Source organism: Rattus rattus, chromosome 1 (genome assembly GCF_011064425.1).
Source record: "Rattus rattus isolate New Zealand chromosome 1, Rrattus_CSIRO_v1, whole genome shotgun sequence".
NCBI classification, from domain to species: Eukaryota; Metazoa; Chordata; class Mammalia; order Rodentia; family Muridae; genus Rattus; species Rattus rattus.
The window spans coordinates 263568687-263591390 of record NC_046154.1 but is presented as its reverse complement, the minus strand read 5'-3'; the positions used below and the strand labels follow the sequence as shown (position 1 = coordinate 263591390).

Below are 22704 nucleotides of genomic sequence, written 5' to 3'. Positions count from 1 at the left end.
AGTGACATCCCTAAAGGTTCCTAGAATAGCATGAAATTGACTTCATTTTTTCAATCAAAAAAAAAAAATTCCATTACCCTCTCTGCTCTCTTAAACATATCTTTAGTACTTTTCAAGAGAAAGCATACACAGTGAAGCATCAAGTTTTCATTTCAGATGAGAGAACTAGGAATGGTGTTTTTTTCTAAGCCGGTCATCACATTATCAAGTTGGTGATCTTATTGGACAATTTTAATTGCTTTAATTCCCTCCGCAAGAGGCAACCATAATTCCAGTTTTAAAACACGCTTTAATGATAGAGTGTTTTTATGAATTCTTAGACATCTTTTTAGAAGTTGGGATTATTATACTCACCGGGGTGTGGGATGACGATTGCACAGCGTCCGATTGTACCCTCGGTTCAGTAGACTCGAAATTCCCATTGGAAGAGACCAACAAATGTCAGTTTGTGCTAAGAGGTAACAGGATGCAGGGTAATGATTGGCGCACGATTCAGATGTAGAGAGAATTCAGTAGCAGTTGAGTTGTATTGGCTTTGCAGAGTTGTTCATGGGGTTTGCCAAGTGGTTTCTGAGGCTGGACAGCTAATATGACAGAGTCTTATCACCACTGATACCATGAGGGTGGATTCCACTCATTGTGCTCTATGGGATTTTGAAAATGTAGACAACTTCATTGTTTCGATGTCGCATGTATGTTACAGAAAACAGTACAGTTTACTCAAATGTCTAAATACACATATGTCTTTACTGAACAGTTTTCTCAGGTAAGCACTCAGAAAAATGTTGCCACAAGAGGCTTCTTGTTTGAGTGTGAGAATTTGAGAGGTCTCTAAGAAAGTGGCTATGGTGGGCAACGAGCCCCAGTAGAAGTAAGTGGGTGATGAAATCCAGAATTCGAATATCACAGAGACTGGTCACAAAAGATAAGAAATAAAGAAAGATGACGAGAAATAAAACTGTAGAGATTGCAGGAAGGTAATGAGTGTCTGAGGTGAAGGCATTCATTCAATACTTGAGCAAATGGAGCAGAAAGAACGTGAGGGAGCTGAGACACAGCCAGTCAACAGAGAGTGAAGGCACATTGGATGGGCTTGCTAGTGGAACGCTACTATTGCTAGGTTTTGTCAAAGTACCAGGTAACACCCATGCTCTGTGACCTCAGTCATTGCTTCACCTCAGATGAACAAGGGATTGGAGTGATTACATGTAGTTATGGGTCCTCCTGCTCAAAATCAGACTGGCTTTCCTGAAAATCTATACCTGTGCATGTGTCTGGAGGGCGCGAATAGACAAGAAAAGAGTTCCACAGGCTACTCTAAAAGTTCAGGGTCTTCTGGTAATAATGCAGCTTCTAGACAGATGACTTTTTTTTTTTTGACCCAATTGATAAGATATAACTGCCCACTTAAACATATGAAACCCAATACACATCCATCTCTTAAAAACATTTGTAACAACCTGTAAAGGTACAGTGTGGAATCTTAACGTCACCTGCCATGTTGTCCTGCCACGGCTTCTCTCCCTGTCCCTCCTGTCTCTTCCTCCTCTCCATTCCGGTCCTCCTCTTCCTTCAAACTTTTCTCCCACCCATTCTTCCTTCTTGTCCAATGACAGGCCTCCTTCTAGACAGATGACATTTTACTCCATTACCTCAACTGCAAATGAAAGTTTTCTTGTTGAAAAAGTGCAGCTGTATTGAGAAAGCCAGGGACACACCTTTCCTGAGAGCTCCGTTGGGCCGCCTGTACTGTCAAGGCATTCTCCAAAGGAGCTGGCCCTTCCACATCCTCTCCCAGGTTCATACCCGTCCTTGCTGACCCACTGACACCATTTCTATGTATTTTACCGTTTCCCATGAATCCTTCTAACAGGAAAAAAAAATCCCCTAGAGATGAAAAAGATTGAGGATAGTGGACATGTTGGTTTTAGTAGAAGAGAGTAGCTGTGCATGGAAGGACAAAGGTAAGAAAACATTAATAATATGGAGTCAGAAAGGTGCTTCTCCCATAGGAAGTTCAGTGACACACAGCTTTTTTTTATTTTTAAATATTTATTTATTACATATAAGTACACTGTCACTGTCTTCAGATACACCAGAAGAGGGCATCAGATCTCATTACAGATGGTTGTGAGCCACCATGTGGTTGCTGGGAATTGAACTCAGTACCTCTGGAAGAGCAGCCAGTGCTCTTAACCGTCGAGCTGTCTCTCCAGTCTGACATGCAGATTTCAGAAAGCGTTCATCTCATCATGAGGTATATAAAAGCGGAATTTACAAAGTGAGCCACAGATGATGTGGTTCACACACGAGATGGCAGACTCCTAAGAAGCGAGGATGTGAGTATCTGTTCTCCACAGTCCCCTCCCTCTTGGACCACCTTCCTCCACCCTGGCCAGGCAGCCACTCAAAATGGACAGTGTCCCTCACGGCTAGGGCTGGAGATGGGGTCTGTGCCCGCTCCTGCTTGCAGGCAGCTCCTTTGCAATTGTGTGACGGGCTCTGTCAAAGGGCACTGCTGAACACACACTTTTGAAATGCAGCACAAAGTACCTCCTGGGGTAGGAGATACTCCCACAGCAAACAGAATTGATTCATCCCGAATGTTGAAATTCTTCCTGTGTCTCATGTGCTATTTATCTTACATTGCATTATCCGGATGGGTTTAACATTTATTTACTAGTTCATTTGGATCAGAGATTCAGCTTCTGGTTTCCCGTTCATGTTCTACGTTATTCAAAGTACCCTCTTGTTCTCTTCCCTCTACGTGGCCTGGTTTGTGTGCTGATAAAATGTTCAGAGGACTCTTTGCCAGCTTCCTAATTGCAGCCGAGTTATCATTACCTCCCAAGACAAGCACTTTTAAATGAATAATAACCGTAGAATTGGAGGAATTTAGAGAAGACAAAGTAGCGCTCTAAATTATTCATTAATCAAACCTTTGACAACTAAGCCAGGTTTGTCACAAAGGCAGAAAAGGCTACTTGTGTGTAGCCACGTGTTTTATGAAACAATCAGAATCTGAATTTCAACTTAGCTATTGTATTTCTGGGCTTTAGTTACGGCCATCATTGGAAGCCTTAAGCTCTCTCTCTCTTTTTTTTTTTTTTAAATAAAAATCACTATTTAAAAAATAGTCTCTAAGAACAAAAGTGAAGTGATTTGAAATTGGTATTCAAAACTTTTGCTTTCATTTTATTAGCAGTTCTGCATTTTTGCAGCTCCCGGAGAGTCTTTTTTTTTTTCTTTGTTGGATAGGCTATATTCTATATTCTATATTCATATATGTATATATATATACATATATATATATGTTCTATTGCCGTACATTTTTGGTGATGCAATGTTTGCTTGTCTGTAGCCTTTGCTGTGTGTCTGTGACTCCTGCCCCCTTTCATTAGCAGCTAATTAGCAATTAATAAGCATTGCTTCCACTCAGCTCTGTCGTCTGTTGTTGCTGTTGTTGTTGTTTTGTTTGCTTTTATGCTGCTAGATTGGATCCAACTTTCTTCATGATGGTCTCAGAGCCTTCCTGCCTCTATCTGTGAGGAGTGCAGAGATGGACTCAGAAGTCTCTAAAAACACTAGAGTCGGCTCCAGTTTAAGAATGCCGTTATCTTCTGTGGAGAAAGGATGGACTGTGTTCCTCAAGCAATAGACATTCTGGTTTTGTCCCTTTCATAGCAAGCATGGGTACAACGGGGGTCATCTGGTTAAGGACATGGGACCAGAATGCGTAGGTTAGTGGCAGGAAGGCAGGTCCTTGATCTGGAAAGGAAAGGGAGCCCTTGTGGTAATGGACCAGTTGCTTTTTAGCTGAAGGAAGTAGAGGGGAAAGGTCATGGGAAGTAGTGACTTGTGGTCTAGGCGGTGGGGTTTGGGTGGAGGATAAAGGGAGGCTCTGAGGAGGGCAAGTGAACTGTGGAGGGCACAGGGTGGGACCCTGAGGTAAGTGGTGCTTGAAGACCAGACTGAGGTATCCATGGGACACAGGGTTCCTAACTGTTGCATAGTCCTCAAGGAGGAGACAGATGAGTGCTGAAGCTACCACCAGGAAGGATGGGTAAAGAACAAGGCTGAAGGGAAGCTGAGGGATGAGAAGACTGAGACAGAGAGGACCTGACAGCATCTGAAGTTCAGCTTGTCAGTGTGGGCATGTGGGTCTGACTCCAGTGAGGACTCATCTTTGTGTTGTCTGATGCCTGTGGAGATCACCTATCACTATGAGAGGAGAAAGAGGAGGAGAAGGAGGCAGAGGAGGAGGGGAAGGGGACAGAAGGAGGAGGAGAAAGGGGCAGAGGGAGGAGGAGGAGAAGGGGGCAGAAGGAGGAGGAGAAAGGGGCAGAGGGAGGAGGAGAAGGGGGCAGGGGGAGGAGGAGAAGGGGGGAGAGGGAGGAGGAGGGGGGGGCAGAAGGAGGAGGAGAAGGGGCAGAAGGAGGAGGAGAAGGGGGCAGAGGGAGGAGGAGAAGGGGACAGAGGGAGGATGAGAAGGGGGCAGAGGGAGGAGAAAGGAGAAGGGGGAACAGGGAGGAGGAGGAGGAAGAAGAGGAGGAAGGGCTAAGTCAAGGACAGTTTGTCTAGAAGGTGAATTTTGAAAAATTTACAGTAAGAAAAGACCACATTTTTATTGTGTAATTTTCTGCATGTTAAAATATAGCCAGCTTTGACATAGTTTATGCTGTAAAGTTATCTCAAACATATCCGTGACTGTATTATCTGGTGTAAGTGGTTTGAATGAGAATGGGCCCCATAAGATCATGTATTTGAATTCTTGGCCCCGATTGATGGAGTTGTTTGGGAGGGGTTAGGAAATGCGGCCTTGTTGGATGAGGTACGTCACTGGGGAAGTGGGGGTGAGGTTCGAGTTTCAAAATTCCACGACGTCCCCAGTGTGTCTGTCTGTCTGTCTGTCTCTGTCTATCTCTGTCAGTCTCTCTCTGTATCTCTCTGCATCTGTCTCTGTCTGTCTACTCTGTGTCTGTCTGTCTCTCTTGTTGTGCTTGTGGAAAAGATTTAAGCTCTCAGTTATTCCTTCCATGTCTTGCCTGCCCAACTGCTGCCATGTTTCCCACCATGAAGGTCATGAATTCCACTCCCCTCAGGAACCATGAGCCCCACGTCAAAGGCTTCCTTGTTTAAATTACTTTGGTCATGGTGTCTTTTAACAGTAGTAAAGAAGTAACCAAGATGCTGACTGTAAGCTCAACAAACTAATTCAATATTTTTATGCTCTGTAATTTACTTTGGTGGCCCGTACATTGTACTCGAGTCAGAGCTGTTAAGTCTCAGCTCTTCCATAAGCATGGTGCATAACTTCGTGTTTCTACATCACCACCCCTAACCATCACTACAGTTAGCACCTGAGGAAATAAATACTGGACTCCTCTGCCGTAGTTCCATTGCATGATGGATTGGCTGAATTGCTTTGGTTTATACAAAGGCAGAAGACTGTGGCAGGAATGCAGAGCCCTTTAGTGTGTAGCTGACAAACAAAAAGAAAGAGACACATAATGATAACCTAAAGACCCTTAGTAGGTCTCACTTTCTAATCTGTGCTCCCTAGAAACCAGGCCTTTTAAACGAGTAGACTTTCAGCAGGCCAGATCTTAACTGTGACATATAATCTTACTGCCTTGGGTTACATTAGTGACATAACAGTTAATTTGGCGCAGGGGAAAATATACAGCTCTTGCGAGGGAGGGTGGTGTAGCTAAACTTTGGAGGTAATCAGAACTGTGTTTCACGATTTCTCAGGTTTGTAATTTGAGCGAATTGCTCTGAATTCCTTAGGTCCAATTCCTATTTTGAAACACCCCAATAATACACGTTTAGGATAGTTATTGAAGGAAATAGCAATGCGTTGTGTGGTAAATTTGTCTCGGAGAACACTGGGTTTGATAAACATTAAATTAGTGGCTACTGTTCATACTTTTATTAAAAGTATCCAGTAACTTAGCAGAGCACTCATTAATGTCCAATCGGTTAATCTCTTCCCTCTACCCTCCTCTCTTTCCTTTTCTCTCTCCCTTGCTTTTGTCTTTTTCTCTGCGTTAAGGTAGAAATTCAGCCAATTTAGGGAAAGGACACTAGGAAAGCAACCTTGATTTTATTATGTAAATGTTATCTAAAGTACTGAAGTTATGTTGTCTGGTTTAAGTGTGTGTGCCTGTATGTCACGCTGGGGCAATGAGATGAGTTGCACATTTTATTATTTGTGTTTTATACCGCAGCTTGGTTGCTGTTAAGTGTCCTGCAGTGTCAGATGCATGTATTATGCTCTTATACAATGGCAAGGGAACCCAGTCTCCAGTTTGGTGTCAGTTAAGAACCTTTGTGTTTGTGTTGATCCCACGGGTGCATGTACATATTAGTAATATTTATATGTGGCACATTCTAGGAACACCCGGCAGGAGGGCCTCTGAGAATGACTGGTACATTATCTTAATCCCAGTCCTTGGCGTAGAAGGACCTAGATCCTCTTGGTAGCACCATACCTTGTGTTTGAGGTCTTGGGCTGTATGTACAGAAAGGGCGATGGGAAATGCATGTAAGCATGCAGTAGTGCAGTGCTCTGTGCGTGGATTGTGTCCAGTGGCTTCATGTTCTTGCTGCCTTGAAGTCTGTGAAATGGTAGGTTATTGTCCTACCTGTGAACAAAACAGACAGTTTCTCCTTTAAGTTGCTTTGGTCAGGATACTTTATCAGGGCAACAAAAGAAACTAAAACAATGTAACCCAATATATTAAAAGTTAGTGCATTTCAGAGGGACATTAGATGCTGTAGCTGCATAGAGTAAACAGAACTTGTCTCCTTCTGGGGTAGGGAATGGTAATTTCTACAGTCAATTCCTTATGTGTCTGCCACATCCTTGTGAACCTCATGTATGACAGAAGGTTAACCGTTAGCTGAAGCAGTTTTTTCTGCTCAGTGTTCTCTATAAACTCTGGAAAGAGCTCCACAAGCGTAATTATTTATTTCAAAAAAGCCATGTGTTCCCAAACAGCCGGATATTTACATTTGACTCGGTGCTTTGTGCTAGTCTGAGATTCTCACAGCTACAGCTAGTGTCACGTAGGTAGATGAGCTCTTCTGGATGGAAAGGTGCAGAAAACACAGGGTGAGTCATGAAAAAGGTAGACAAAATGAATTTACTTGCATCAAAATGGCTCTGCATGTCACCATCAGAGACAAACCCCAGAACGGTTAGTCTGTCATTCTGCAGAGATGTGGCGTTTCCTTCGATCACATGAGGCTTGGCTGTAACTCCTGTGGGCCTTCTACTATGAGAAAAATGAAAGAGCGGTGAGAGTTTTTAATTTCTCTGTTAGGTAAAATATTGGTTTGGTAAATGTCTTAGGGATTCTTACTAAAATACTAGTTTACCTAAAAAACTTTTATTGGAAACTAATTATGGTCAAGAAACTACTAGAGCCATGTGTGAATGGAGCAGATTGACAGCCACTCCTGATCTTGCTAAGTTCCCTGCTTATCCACTAAATACATAGCTCTCATCCTTCTCTTTAAGTGGGAGTTAGGTTAGCTTAGACTGCTGTGTAGGCCATTTTTAGTAGTATGAATTTTATTAGGAAGGTGGAAGAGAATTCAGGAGTTTTGATGTTCAAAGAGGTTCATTCACCTTGCTTGGTTGGGACACTGATTATGGTTTGTTAGCAAAAGATTGGTTCAAACGAGGGATTTTTTATACAGTATTGGGTAACTTAAAAGAGTAGGGAATGCCTAACTTCAACCACAATCATCAGGAGATGTTCTTTTTTTTTTTTTTTTTTCAAAGTTTCTAGTAAGCAACCCCTCCTCCGTTGTGGAGGAGATCGAAGATGAGGTTAAGTTTTGTTTGTTTGGTTCATGGACTTTGTATATCAGCCTTCACTGGGGTGCACTGTCATTCTAGGAGTGGATAAGAGTCACAGGATATCAATCTGTGAGCCCACACTCCAGTAAGTAAAAACCTTCAATATTCCAGAAAGCCTTTTGTCTGCTTTGAGAGTAGTATCGATCCCGCCCTCTGTCATCACAGGAGTAGAGCAATTGGATCTTAATTCAGATCGAGTCAGTTCAGATGCAGGGTCCCAGACACAAATAACTGCAGAGCAAACTGGCATTTCCAAGGAAAATCCCTTCCAACATGCACTTTCAGACCTTTGCACCAATGGTTTCAGTTGTAGTAGTTTTAAAAATAAGCATGTAGTTTGACAGCATTGCCCCTCCAAGCATCTTTTTAAAGTCCTCTCCCCTCCTGGTGAACCATCTTTGATTACTTGCTTGTTTGCTTTAAATTCTCTATTGCCTTTTCTTAAGCAAACTCTGAATGAAACAGGACAACAGAGAAATCAAACAGGACAAATCAATGATGGTTCATCTCAGTATTCTGCATTCTTACATGGAGCAGGATGCCTATAGCTCTCTGGGGCAAAACAAGAGCATCCCTTTAGCACAGGCTGGAGGCTGAACAAACTCCCATCTTTGCCCTAAATAACAACTGCCAAACGCTATAAAAGGAGAGCATCAAAGCCCCGTGATTACAGAGACCTGCGGGTCTTTGAAGAGGAGTAATTCGATGTATGTTTACTAAAGAGAATAATGTAGAATGATGGTCACCTTTATATGCAGTCTTTGGTTAAGTATTTCACTTTGTTTTACATTCTTTAGTGCTAGGAATTAAACTCAGGATCCTGTCCATGCTAGGAAAATGCTGTACCAGTGAACCGCACCTCCAGCGTTTCTTGTGTATGTAAAAACCTTACATTTGGTTCTCAGGAGTCACAATGCCAGTTTTATATTATCAAATCCTTGCTACAAGTGCAAAAACTATCATACTTAGGCAGGGAGTAGGGTTTAGTAATATTTATTAGCTTAAGATTTCTATAAATATGTAGGTAGATTAGCGCATCAAAGCTGCATAAAATAACTTCTTAGACACTTGTGGCATATGAGGTGTTTAAGAATTACCATTCTATACTATTGCAGTGTCTTCTTTTTTCAATGTCAACACTGACATTGTGTCTATAACACAAGGTCATGAGTGGCTCCAATATTAAATTTGCAGTGTGACAAATGAACTTTTTGATGTAGACAACAGTTCAAAATGTAAATGAGTGTTTTACTTTCAGTTGTCAGGCATATGATACATTTTAAAAGTGAAAATTAGTATTATTTTCGCTTTGATAACCAATTCGCTATAATTTCTGGAACCAAAATTTTGTTGGTAATACAGTATATTGCAGGAAAAGATACATGTATGACAATTAAGTTAAATCTGTCACTAGTTTTAAAACATTGCATTTGGATAGCTCTTTTGGCAATGATGTATTTCCCCCCATAACTACACATCTAAGAAATATTGATACACAGTGAGCACATTTCTTTTCTCTCCCATGCTCTCACCTGTTAGATTTTTATGTGGATGTGCTCTTGTGCTGTGTTAGAAGGGCTTCAGAGCTCACTGAACCACAATTAGGTTGTGTCGCTGGTCGCTCTGGCATATTCCACTCAGAGCTACTCATTCTGTCTTAGTCAAGGTTCCATTGCTGTGAAGAGACACCACGACCTAGGGAGCTCTTATAAAGGACAGCATTTAATTAGGGCTGACTTACAGTTCCAGTCCTGTATCATGATGTCAGGAAGCCAAGGCATGGCAGCATCCAGGCAGACGTGGTGCTGGAGGAGCCAAGAGTTCTGTATCTTGATACAAAGGCAACATCAAAAGACTCCTCTCCATGGCCTTCTCCATTGGAGGAGACTCCTCCATCCCAGGCAGACCTTGAGCACTAGGCGTCTTCAATGCCCACCTATACAGTGACACAATTGCTCCAACAAGGCTACACCTATTTTAACAAGGCTACACCTCTTGGTATTGCCACCCCTTGTGGACCAAGCATTCAAACACATGAGCCTCTGGGTGCCAAACCTATTCCAACCACTACGAGTACTGAGCAGTACACATTTTGTAACCTCTGTGTTCTGTCCCAAAGTTCAGGTACACTGAGCATAGCAACAACAGCATTTCCTATGCTCTGTCCTCTACAGATTTGCATGTATTAGTTTCTTGAGTTACATCGGTACCAAGTTGGATGCCACTTAGTTTCCATGTATTTTAAAAGAAATTAGGAAATAGAAATTAGATTTATCCCAGTTTTTCCAAACCAGGAGAGGACATCCCTAGCCCCTACCACCCCCAGTTTTTCTCCTTTTTGCTTGTGGCAGTGCTACAGTTTTAGAGAAGAGAAGAGGCAAGGCGGGGAAATATGCAGGGCTGGTGGCCTGTGATGGGCTCTTAGAATGGTGGGAAGTGTTTTCCTGAAAGACAGGCACTTACTGGCTGGTGGCCTGGTGCTGAGGCCTTTCAGTTTCTTCTCCAAGCCTAGGGTCCTGCAGAAAGTTTGAACAGACTGGTGCGTGTGTGTGTGTGTGTGTGTGTGTGTGTGTGTGTGTGTGTGTGTGTGTGTGTGTGTGCGCACACATTTGTGGGTATAGGCATCTGTGTGCATATGTGGAGGGAAGCCAGGGACAACCAGTGTTTTATTCTGTCTTTGCTTTACTCACTTAAGAAAGGGCCTCTCACTGAAACTTGAGTTAGGCTTCCAACCAGCAAGTCGAAGCAACACTCCTGTCTCCACAGCAGGTCCAAGAGGCCATACACTGCTTTTTACATGGGGGCTTTTACATTGGAACTCAGACCGTCATGCTGAACCAGGAAGTATTCTTACCTGCCGAGCCATCTGTCCGGCCTGGAAAGTTTTAGTCATATGGGCTTCTTTGTTTTACTGTTCTTGTTTGGTAATCTGACAACCAGGGAATCAAGGTCACGTAGCAGGAAAAGGCTGAAAAACCTGTCTGGAATGTCACAACCCTTACTAGGGCTTCAACAGAGGGTCAAGGTGACAAGATGAGGTTTAATGTATCTATGACGTGCTCTGCCCCTCCCTTCCCACTTCTGTCCAGTTAGAACCTCCGGTTTGATTTGTCTTTTGCCCCTAGTGTCTTCCACGAGGCACTATAATCCTTGTCACCCTCTGTTCCTAACAGCGGTCGGAGCATAGTATATATCAATCACAAGGGCAGATCAGACAGATTTTGCCTAGCTCAAATCACACCCTTACCTCTAAAAGAACAAGTTAGTTTTATTCTGGAGCCGAGTAAGAATGGTTGTGGCCCAGGAATACTGATTCATGTCAACCCAAATTCCACGCTCCAACATGGTAACTGTTTCATACAGTTTCTATAGTAACAGAACGGAGGTAAAAATAAAATCAAGGCACTTTCACAATACATTGGTGGAAGCATCAGATAGGCAGGTTACAGCCAGCCTGGGAGATCTGTTAGAGGCTTCAAATGTTATCCGATGGCATCCTTAGCCTTAGGGCTGGTGGAAGTTCATTTCCAAAGGATTTATCTGATAGTCACAGAATGTTAGGTAAGACTCTTGAGGTGAGTGAAGAATGGAATGATTTATAAAGGGACCTTTATAAAGGGATGAGAGCTGGAGGTAATTTGGCTCCAGGCCGGGGATACTGCAAGTCTCTATAATCACCGACATTCTAATTACCTCATGAGCCTTGTAGAATCTTTCGATTTCAAGGCCACCATTCCTGCACACTGGGCTGTGGCAGTCATTATTTCACCGTTCGGTCATAAATATTCTTTCATATGCACATCTTTTCCACATTCCCTCATTGTAATAATTGTCAGCTCCTACTGTTACTGTCACGCTGTGCTAAGAGCTTTACATGCATTGAACATTTCGGACTTTTACATCCTTTAACTATCATACAAGTTCCCTGCACACGCTCATCGTAGATAGTACTCTGACACAGAAAGAGACTTCAGACAAGTTTGTAATATACATTGAGCGTTTATATCCTCCTCATGGTACAGGCATTCACCAGATGAGGTGAGTGAGGCTGGAGATAATTCAGTGACATGTCCTAAATCCAGAAGAAGATTTCTCACTTCCACCCTACACTATTTGAGATTAACATTTCCTACTTCAATCCCACATTTGGAATTAACAGACGGTTTTAAACAAATAGCGTGAACACACAATAGAACTATGATGTCCTGAATGTTTGACCTGTGCGTTGTTTGACCTGGTTTGCCTTTCATTGTTTTCAGTAGTGACTGTTGTTTGACCTCAGACCTTTGCACATGCTAGGCAACACTTACATTGAGTTGCACTGCCTATTCTGCACCACGATTAATAGGCATACGTGCGATATTTAACATGACTTCATTACCTTGATTTGTCAAGCAAATAAACTGAATTTCAACATGACCAGGTAGCTTACTTGGGGTAACCGTCAGCTGAGTTTAAACTGAGTTGGTGGTGCCACTTTGCATGTCACCAGGGGAAATTTTCATAGGGGGTAAAGGTCACAATACATTGCTGTGTGTAGGTTATCATGAATTGACAACAGTGTAATCAATTCTCTACACTGAATGCCATTATGTGGGTCCTTGAAAGCAGGAGAGGCAGAAAATGAAGTCAGAGATGCCCAGTTGGAATATCAGCTATTCTAACTATGAGGATAAGGCCCAGCCTGCTGGCTTGACAGGTTGCTTCAGCTATGAGGAAATGTAAACAGAGTGTCTACCCGCCCCTGCTGAAAATTTGATCTACAGAATTGTTGAACAGTGAATGATATTCTGACTCTCCATATTGATGGGAATTCATTATAAAAGCAACAGGAAATGAAAGCATATTTTGCTAGCTGGAATTTGGACTATTGTAATAAGGTAGTTGCTTGATAGGAGCTTCTAAGTCTGTGAGGATGTGAGGAACAGGAGTATTTTGAAGAACAACAAAACCCATAGATTGTTTTGAACAGATTTGGTGAGTTGAGAAACTCTCATTCTGCTCAAACAATAGGAAGTGCTAGAAAAGGCTCAGTTTCAGGCAAGCTTATGCAAGAAGACTGAGGGCGTGGTATGCATCTCCAGATAAAATCTCAGCGTGATCGGGATTCCCAATAAAAAGTTACACAAAAGGCTTCTGGAAGTCACTCACTGTGGGACTGTTAGTCATAAATGTGACTCATCTAGGAAGGATCTGGGCAGGGACCTCATGCCTCTGACATAGCGGGAGAGCCACCAGGGTTTTCAGTAAATGAATAACACTGATAAGAAGGAAAGACAAGGCCTACAAGTGAGGTACTGGTAGCCTTCTAAGTCCTGTGGGCAAGACAAAGGTGCAACCTCGTGCTGTGTTGCATGGAGAAGAAAGAATGGTCTAGTGAAGGAGCTGTGAACTGCTCCCTAGGATTGAGGTCTATTTGTCTTTGGTTTTCACACAGAGAGGAATGTTTGTCTGTAAAGACAGATGATACTTGGCATTTCCAGAGAGAAGGCTTACTTCATCTGCCTTTATGCTAGATATTTAAACCTTGGGGTTCACAATAGAAAAGGAAAACAAGGGATTGGAACAATTGAAGCTGTTATCAGGTGTGGTGGCACCAGCCTGCAGGCCCAGCAGGTGGGAAACTAGAGGAGGATCAGGGGTTAAAACACTTTCTTAGGTGCACAGTGACTTTGATGTTAACCCTTACCGTGTCTCAAAAGACATATGGGCAAAAACAAAAGCAAAAAAAGGAAGGATGTTTAAAATGATGGATGCCACCATCCTGACTGACATACATACATACATACATACATACATACATACATACATACATATATATATATATATATATTTCACTTCATGGGGCGTAAGGCATGGGCAGCTTCCTGTAGAAGCAGTGAGACACCTTCATTGGAAGAAGTTGGAGTAGTCTTCTCTGAATGGTTTTTGCCAACAGGAAGAAAGCACAGAAGACTTTTGGAGTGAATATAATTTATACTGATATATGTGCAACTCTTAAGATTTTAACTGCCCTCTTCCTCACCTCTTTCCCCCTGTGAGGATAAGAAGACTCCAGTTGGTGGCACACATACTGTGACTATCAGGAATGAGTTGTGTTTGTAAGGACACGATCCTCAGGCCGAGTTTACCTGTGTAGTGGGTAGGGCACCCAGAAAGACCTTGGCTGTGTGGTGTGTCATAGGACACACCTGTTTTTCTGGAGGTTTGGCAACGATTCCTCTTAGTTTGCTTCTAGCAGAAAACTGTGTAGATCAGCTACTTCTCAAAATAGCTGAGGCAATTACTTTTTAAAAAGAAAGTGTGTCTTTCGGCACACAGTTTCAATCTCAGGTCTTAGTACTTGGCCTCTGGCAAAAAAAGACAATGGATGTGGGGTGTCTTATAAACCAAACCAAACCAAACCAAAACCAAAACCAAAAATCCCTTACCTCTAACCTACATCTCAGTAGCTAGGAGGCAGAGGAGATTAGAAGGGACATTGGTCCCACTATCCTTTTGGAATATGAACTCTCTATGATGTTTACTCTCTCCCCACCTTCACATTCTAAAAGCACCTTTCAGTGGTAACCCCCATAGATCAGAATGTAACACTTGGACTTTGGGGAACATCTCTCCAACCCATAGCAGGAGCCATGTACATACCCCGTGCATTCCTATTTGGCATTTCTCTCTGTGTCTTTAAAAGTACATGAGCGTAAATAAAACAACTGTAGAGAGACAGTTTGAGTGGAGATGCTGTTTTACTGAGTTAGCGTATGTATTTTATCCTTGATAATGTATATTGAGAACCTGGTGATATAGAGAGCTCTTAAATTGTGAGTTGACAAGAAGTTTGAGTTGAGTTTTGTTCTCGAAAGACTTACCACTTCGAAAGAAAAAGCACAAAAACTGTTTTCCATACTACCTAGGGATGATTAAATGCTAATTCTGATGGTTCAGACTTTCATAGCATGTAACAGAGTAATGACAGTCCTGCAATAAATGCAATATATGGGACTTCATTGAAGGGTGTAAGCAGTCTGAAGCAAAATAGTTGAAAGGGACAAACTGTAGTGTGTCGACTTGGGGACGAGCAGGCAGAGAGACAAGGACAATGAGTAAGCATTTGGTGAATGAAGGGACAGATGCCACGAACCAGGGTTTCTCATGTATATCCATATAACATAGACATTGCAAGAGAAAGCGTTGTCATATTACATTATGTTACTTGTATGTTAGACGACAGTAAAACATGAAGAGTCGCAGAGGCCTGGCATGTTGCCTGTGAAGTTAAGACATTGCCTTCATTAGGAAATATGGGTCCAAGGATGAAGCAAATGGTGAGACCGGGAACGTACTCTGCTAGGGAAGAACCCGATAACAGTAGTAGGCTCATTATATGATTATCTGAAATAAAGCTATATTAATTAATATAATTCCTTATTATAAATCTGAATGGCTAACTCTGATCTTATTGTCGTAGAGGAATTCCAGGCAGGAAATGTGGAACAATCATACTAACCGCAGAGGAGCTCAACTGCTGCAGGGTAAGCAAGGACTCTCTTGTTCAAAATTACCTTTATTTACCACTCGTTTACTGTTTTCCTTTTAAATTCCATATAATGTACTTTGATCGTACTCCCTCCCTCGATTCCATATTGCTCTCTTTAGATAACCAATTTTATGCCCACTTTAAAATAAAAAAAAAAAAAGCGAACTGAAAAAGGCGTGAGTCCAGTCTGTGCTGTCCTCATACTTTGAGTTTATGTGGTCCATCCTCTGGTGGGCGTTGGAGTTGCTGGCAGTCACACTATTAAAGATAAATGACTGTCCCCGACCCAGTGGTTATTCATCACCCATAGCTCCTCATCTAGACTCTGTACCTATTTCCTATCTCTACGCCGGGATTTTCTCTGGCTTGAGCTTGTCTTAGTCTTGTGCGTGCTGTCACAACCAATGTGAGCTCATAGGTGAAGCTGGCCTTATTCTGTCCAGAGAACTGTTTCCTTGTAGTCTTCTACCACCCCTGGCTCAGGTTCTTGTCTGCTCTAGCAGTGTCTGGGATGAGTTGTAGATGGATGGACCTTAAGTCCAATTAGAGCGGTTGGTTACTCCCACAGCACTTGTGCCTCTATTGCCCTTAGCATATCTCTCAGGCAGGTCACCATTGGTTTGCGGCTAGGCAGATAGTTGCCTTTCTCATCTGGTAGTGTACAAGGTGCCTCCCAGTATGGTGAACGCTAGTCAGTAGGAGCGAAACCTCTGGTTTGTCACCAGCTCAATGTCTCCATTTTCAAATGCTGTCTTCGGTAATCCGGCTTACCATCCATATCCGGAGAGCAACCAATAGCCTCAGAACGAGCATGTGATGTTTAAGTTGGGGGGGGGGGCTTTGGCCAACAGCTCAATTAGTTGTAACTCATTCCTGATACGGAAAGTTTCACTTGGTGGCATCAGAGGTCGAGGTTGGGCATTGTCTCTCCCATTATTTGATGAGTCTGTTTGTGTTTCTTTCATATACAGGCATACGCTAGGAAGTTTCTTTAGGAGCAGGTTCCAGGTGGCCCCTCAAGGAGTCTTTAGCGTTAGATGTTTCTCTTCATGTTCCCTCCTTATGCTTCTCTTCCATCCCCTTCTAAACCTTCCTACTTCAGTTTCCTGCCTCTCTCTATATAAATATATATTCTATTTCTTCTTCCACAGGTGATCTCTCCTAGCCCCTTAATATGCACCTAACCTCCATGGTTATATTAACTGTAGCAAACATATTGAAGATTTAAAAGCTAGACATACAGTATTTTTCTTTTCGTGCCTGTGTTACTTTATTCAGGATGATATTTCCTGACTCCATCCATTTACCTGCAATTTTCATAATTTCATCTTTAATAGCTGAATAACATCCCATTGTATGTATGTGATGTTTTCATTATCCATTTATCAGTTGATGGATATCTAGGCTGTTTCCAATGTCTGTCTATTATCAATAGAGGAACAATGGATGAACAAATGTCTTTGTAGTAGGATATGAAGCTTTTTGCTTATTCTCCAAATAGTAGTATTGTTGGACCTTGAGATAGACCCTTTCCCAGACTCCGTAGGTCCTCTCACACTGATTTTCACAGTGGCTATAAGAGTTGGCATCATCCTATCAATGAATAAATGCCACCCCTTTCCCACATCCTTGCCAACCTGAGTTGTCATTTGTTGTGTCTTGTTTTTTTTAATCTTGGCCATTCTGAGCAAGATAAGATGACGTCTCGAAGTAGTTCTGATTTGTGTTTTCCTAATGGTGTTGAACATTTCTTAGTTGTTTCTTGGCCATCTCAGATCTCGTCTATGTTCCCCACCTTCCCTTCTGTCAGATTCAGGGTATCTGGCCTTCCGTTAGTTGAAGTCTTTGATGCACTTAGGGTTGAGTTTTGTGCAGGTTGATGAGTATGAATTTATTTGCCTTCTTATACAGTCCATCATCTGATTTCTCCAGCACCACTGGTTGATGATGATCTTCTTTATTCAGGGTGTATTGCTACCTTCTTTGTCAAATATCAAGTGTTCATAGACTTGGGAATTTCTGGATGGATCTTAGGTCCACTGATCAGCACATCTGTTTTTTTGGTTTTTTTTTAAGATGATCTGTTTTATTCAGGTTATTGTTATTAGCTCTGTACTGCAGCTTCAAATCTGAATGGTACTACCTACAGAAGGTCATTTTCTTTTATTTTAATCTTTTAGAATTGTGTTAACTATCCTAGAATTGATTTTATTTGTTTGTTTGCTTGCTTATTTGTGTGTGTGTGTGTGTGTGTGTGTGTGTGTGTGTGTTTTCATATGAAACTAAAAATAGTCCTTTTAATTTCTGAGAATTGTGTTGGAATTTTGATGGACATTACATGGAAGTTGTATTTGATTTCATTAGGATGATCATTTTCCCAATGATAATCATACTGACCCTTGAGCATGGGGATCGTTCCACAGTCTAATGGCTTCAATTTTTTTTAAATTTTAAGTGTTGTTTTTGTTTGTTTGTTTGTTTTAATATAAGTCATTCACTTGCTTGGTTAGAATTATCTATCCCGAAATATATTTTACTTTTGAGATGATTGTGAAAGGCGCTGCTACTTCGATGAGAATATTTATCAGCTGTAGGAGTTTCCCAGTGGAATGTTTAGGGTCACTTATGTGTGCTATCCTATCATCTGCAAGTAGAAATAATTTTTTACTTCTTCCTTTATTATTGGAATCCCTTCGACTCCCTTTAGTTGTGTTACTGCTCTAAGCTAAGACTTCAAGTAATATGTTGAACAGGTGTGGAGAGAGTAGACATCCTTATCTCTTGGTTTTGGTCAAAATTCCTCAAGAGTTTCTATTGTTTTATGTTGATGTTGGCTGTGGGCTTGATGTAAATTGCCTTTACTAGGTTGAGTTATGTCCCTTGCTTCATAGTCTCCTTAGGGTTTTTATCAAGAAGGAGTGGTGGATCTTTTTCAAAGGCTTTTTTTTTTCTCTTCTATAAAATTTAGTGTCCTATGACTTTCGTCTTTCGGTCTACTCGTAGGGCAGGTTATGGGGTTGTGTGTAATTGTTTACATATGTTGAGTCATCTCTGGGATTTAGCCATTTTCATCCTGGTTATTAATCTTTTTGACGTGTTCTTAGATTTGCTTTGCAGTTATTTTATTGAGAATGTTCCCACCTATGTTAATTATGGATGTGAGTTTATAATTTTTTTTCTTCTCTCCTCCTTTTGGTTGAGAAACTTTTAGTGGAAATGACTTTTGATTTCACAAGTGGTGATGAGTCTGTTTAAATTTCTTATTTGATCTTGATTAAATATGACAGGCTGCATACATTAAGTACAGATTTTTAAAACGCCTTAATGATCCTCTCTGTTTCCTTAGTATCTATGGTAATGTCTTGCTTGTCATCTATAATTTTATTAATGTGGATTTTTCTCCCAGTGTTTTTTTAGTTAATTTGACTAAGGGTTTGTCAATTTTGTTGTTTCCTCAATGAACCAACTCCTTTTTGCTTCTTTGTTAGCTTGTTTTGTTTCTATTTCATTGATTTCAGCCCCGAGTTTTCCATCTGCTTCTTTGTGGTGTTATTTCTTCATGCTCTTCTAGAGCTTTCAGGTATGCTGCTAAATTACTAAAATGAGATTTTCATCATTTTTTTTTGACATAAGCACTTAGTGCTATGAACTTGTCTCTTCAAACTGCCTTAATTATGTTCCACGGATTTGGGCAGGCTGTGTTTTCAATTCTAAAATGTTTTGAATTTCCTTGACTTTTGTTTGGTCTCTCTTTTTTTTATTCAATAGTGAGTTTCTATGAATTTGTAGGCTTTCTGTTGTTTCTGTGGTTGTTAATAATCAGATTTAATTCCTAGTGGACAGATAGGGTGCAGGGTGTTATTTAGTTTTCTTGTATCTTTTGAGAGTTGCTCTGGTACACGGTAAGTTTCGGAGACAGTTTAATGAGGGGCTAAGAAGAAGGTAAATTCTTTTGTGTTTGGATGAAATGTTCTATGCATCTCTGCTGAGTCCATTTGATTCATGACATCATATAGTTCCAACATTTCTCTATTTGGTTTCTCTCTGCATGACCTGTCTATTGGCAAGAGTAGGGTGTTGAAATCACTCACTGACATTGTGTGAGGGGCCATATGTGGTTTAGTGGTTCTTCTTTTATGGACTTGGGTACCCTTGTGTTTGGTACATGTTTAGGATCACAATATCCTATGTGATTTTCCTTTGATGAGATGCGGTGCACTTTCCCACCTTTTTTGTTTTCCTTCTCTTTGGATTTGCTTTGGTTTTAAGTCTATTTTCTCAAATGTTAAAATGGCTCCACCTGCTTGTTTCTTGGGTTAATTATCTTGGAATACCATTTCCATCCTGTTACTCCGAGTTGATTCCTCTCCTTGATTGTAAGTTGTATTTTCTGGATGCAGTAGAAACATAGGATTATTTTTTAAATCCTATCTGCTGGTCTGTGTCTTCTTAACGAGGCAACGAAACTGTCAATATTGAGAGTTGTCAATGAGCAGTGTTTATTGATTCCTATTATTTTATTTTTATGATTTTTCTTCTCTTTGGTTTTAGCGCTCTGGAGTTATTTATTTGTGCTGTCTTCTTGAGTGCTGTCAACCTCTCCACAATGAGATTTTGCTTTCCGTACCTCCGGTGGAGCCCTTTTGGTAGACAGGCACTGCTCGAATTTGGTTCTATTTTGTAATGCTTATTTTTTTTTCCATCTATTGTGACCAATAATTTTGGTGAATGTAGTAATCTGGGGTAACATTTTTGATCTCTCAGAGTTTGTAGAAGATCCATCTTGGTCATTCTGATTTTCAGACTCTCCACTGAGAGACTGACCGTTATCTTAATTGACCTGCCTTTATATATTACTTGGTCTTTTCCCTTGCAGCTTTTAATAACTTTTCTTTGTTCTGTACATTTAGTGATTTGATTATTATGTGTTTGGGGACGTTTCCTTTTCTAGTCCTGTCTATTTGGTATTCTGTCTGCTTCTTGTACCTTGATAGTCACCTTCTTCCTTGGGTTGGAAAACTTGATTCTGTGATTTTTGTAGAAAATATTTTTCTGTGCATTTGACCTGGGCTTCTTCCCATTTCTCTTATTATTCATAGATTTGATCCTTTCTTAGCATCCTACATAGATTTCCTGAATTTTTTGCGCTGGGTAATTTTAGATTTAGCACTTTTTTTTTTTTTGACTGAGGTATCCATTTCTTCTGCCCTGTTGCCAACACCTGAGGTGATTTCTCCTATATCTTGTAGTCTATAAGCAAGGCTTACTTCCAGGTGTTTTTGTGTGAATTCATTTTTTTCTTTTCTTTTTCTTTCTTTTATTTGCAATTTCAGGGGTTTTTTTTATGATTCTATTTCTTTGTTAAATTCTATTTTCATGCATTGAATCATGTTCATTATTTTATTCAACTGTTCTTTTTTGCCTTTTTGTTTGTTTTATGGACTTCATTAAGTAATAAATTCATATCCTTGTTAAGGTTGTTGGACATTTCTTAATTTGAAGTTCTTGTCTTGTGTGTTTGTATTTTGGCCTAGGCTTCTGGTGTTTTAAATATTGAGGTATTTCCAGGTGTTTATATATGGTCTTGTTTTATTGGGTGGGCATTCCAATCCTTGGTTCTTGATGCCCTTTCTGAATCCTAGGTAAGTGTGGTGCCTGCGGGGTCTCTGTAAAGAGTTGTGTGGGTCTTAGATGGCAGGAAAGAATGTAAACGGGCTAGGAGGAACAGGTGAGATTGGTTATGGGTATGAACTGGTCTGAGGTAGCAGGTCCACACACCACGTGCCAGAGTCCCCAGGGAATAGAGGCCTGGTGAGAGGAGAATCTCCTGTATATAGGGTGTGAAAGGATGAGGAATAAGTTTAGTGAGTCAAGAATGAAAGGGCCAGGGGGATTCTAGTTATATAACGAGAGCTGGGGACTCCAGGGAATGGAATTGGGGTAGAAGGGGCTCCTGAATCAGGTTGCTATGGGAATTAAGAGTAAGTCTGGTCAGAGAGTATTGGAGAAACTGAAGGAAAGCAAAAATCACCCACCTGAGTCCCAGCTCACCATGGTCTCTATGGGTCCCAGGTAGAATGTGTTTCCGGGTATCGGTGGTTGAAACAATCGAATAGATATGGCCACAAGAGAAGGCTGAGAGAATCTCCGGGAAACAGCTAAGTTGTATCTGTAACAAGATGTGAAATCCATAGGGTGTGAGCAGGGACACCTACCTGAAAGCTACAAGGCTGAGGGGGAAACTGGAAAGAGAATCATGAAGGACTGGAAAAATAGTGAATATTACCCACCCATGTCCAAGCCTAGTGTGACCACTGGAAAACATGGTAGAAGGTGTTTCCAGGTGTTGGCAGCCAACACAAAGGAAAGGAGATCGCCTAGAAGGAGAAGCTAAAAGCTTAGAGGATCAATCAAGGCAACATCTTTTCCACTGTTCATAGGGTGGTGTTTAGTGAACCTCCCAATGTGTCTAAGATTGCTTGCCTCCATTAGAGCTTGTCAAACTTTTCTTCAACAAGTCTTCATCTTGAGGAGATTCATGCTCAACTCAAATGAGTGGCTACTCTACCAAAACTGCAAACTACTTGAAGCTAGTTTTCATTGTCAAGTTCTGATAATAAAATGAAATTTTCTTTTAGAACTTCAAATGATTTGTTAATGAGTCATAAATCTTAAATAGTGTCCACATTTTGTCTTACCTAGACATCTTCCAGCATCCGAATATATGATGTGATAATTGTGAGCGCCAACACTTTAAAGAAATTTCTGGAATTGGTGACAGTTTAATCCTTTGGTTCTTCGGAAAGTCAGTGTTGATGATTTACATGATTCTGTGCATTTAAAAGACTTTTCAGCATAAAAGCTCTTCAATGTACTATGCAAAAATGCTCAATTCAGCTTGGATTTTCTGTGGCAATTGCATTCTCTTCTATCTATTTTACAAGCCCACTTTTTTATGTGCGATCACTGGAGCAGCACTGGTAACTCTACCAGATGTATTGACAGTGGAGAAATAAATCACTTTAGCACATCTTTACTACTTTTTGTAAATAATTTTATTTGTGTCTTTCTAACAGTATTGAAAAGCTCAGTCTTTTGGTGGCATCATATTTGTCATCAGCACTCTAATAAAAATAGCAAAATTAGTCATATTTGCAGCTGACCTGCTGTCCCTCACCAAAGTTTAAAATGTAAAGCAGTGGTTCTGCTCTCCTGATATCTCTCGACAGGTTTTCCAATGTACTCAATCCACATGGCTACCCTCTAGTAGAATTAGCTGCTTTTAGAAATAGCACCTCCA

General features: G+C 41.0%; 1 protein-coding gene across 1 annotated transcript in view; it reads left to right on the top strand.

The window, feature by feature from the left end:
* Positions 1 to 22704, top strand: part of Cpne8 (copine 8) — a 176396-nt gene that overhangs the window by 71148 nt on the left and 82544 nt on the right. Inside the window, exon 7 of the mRNA XM_032885320.1 lies at positions 15336 to 15399. Within this exon, the coding sequence (XP_032741211.1) occupies positions 15336 to 15399 (64 nt within the window). The remainder of the gene's footprint in view (positions 1 to 15335; positions 15400 to 22704) is intronic.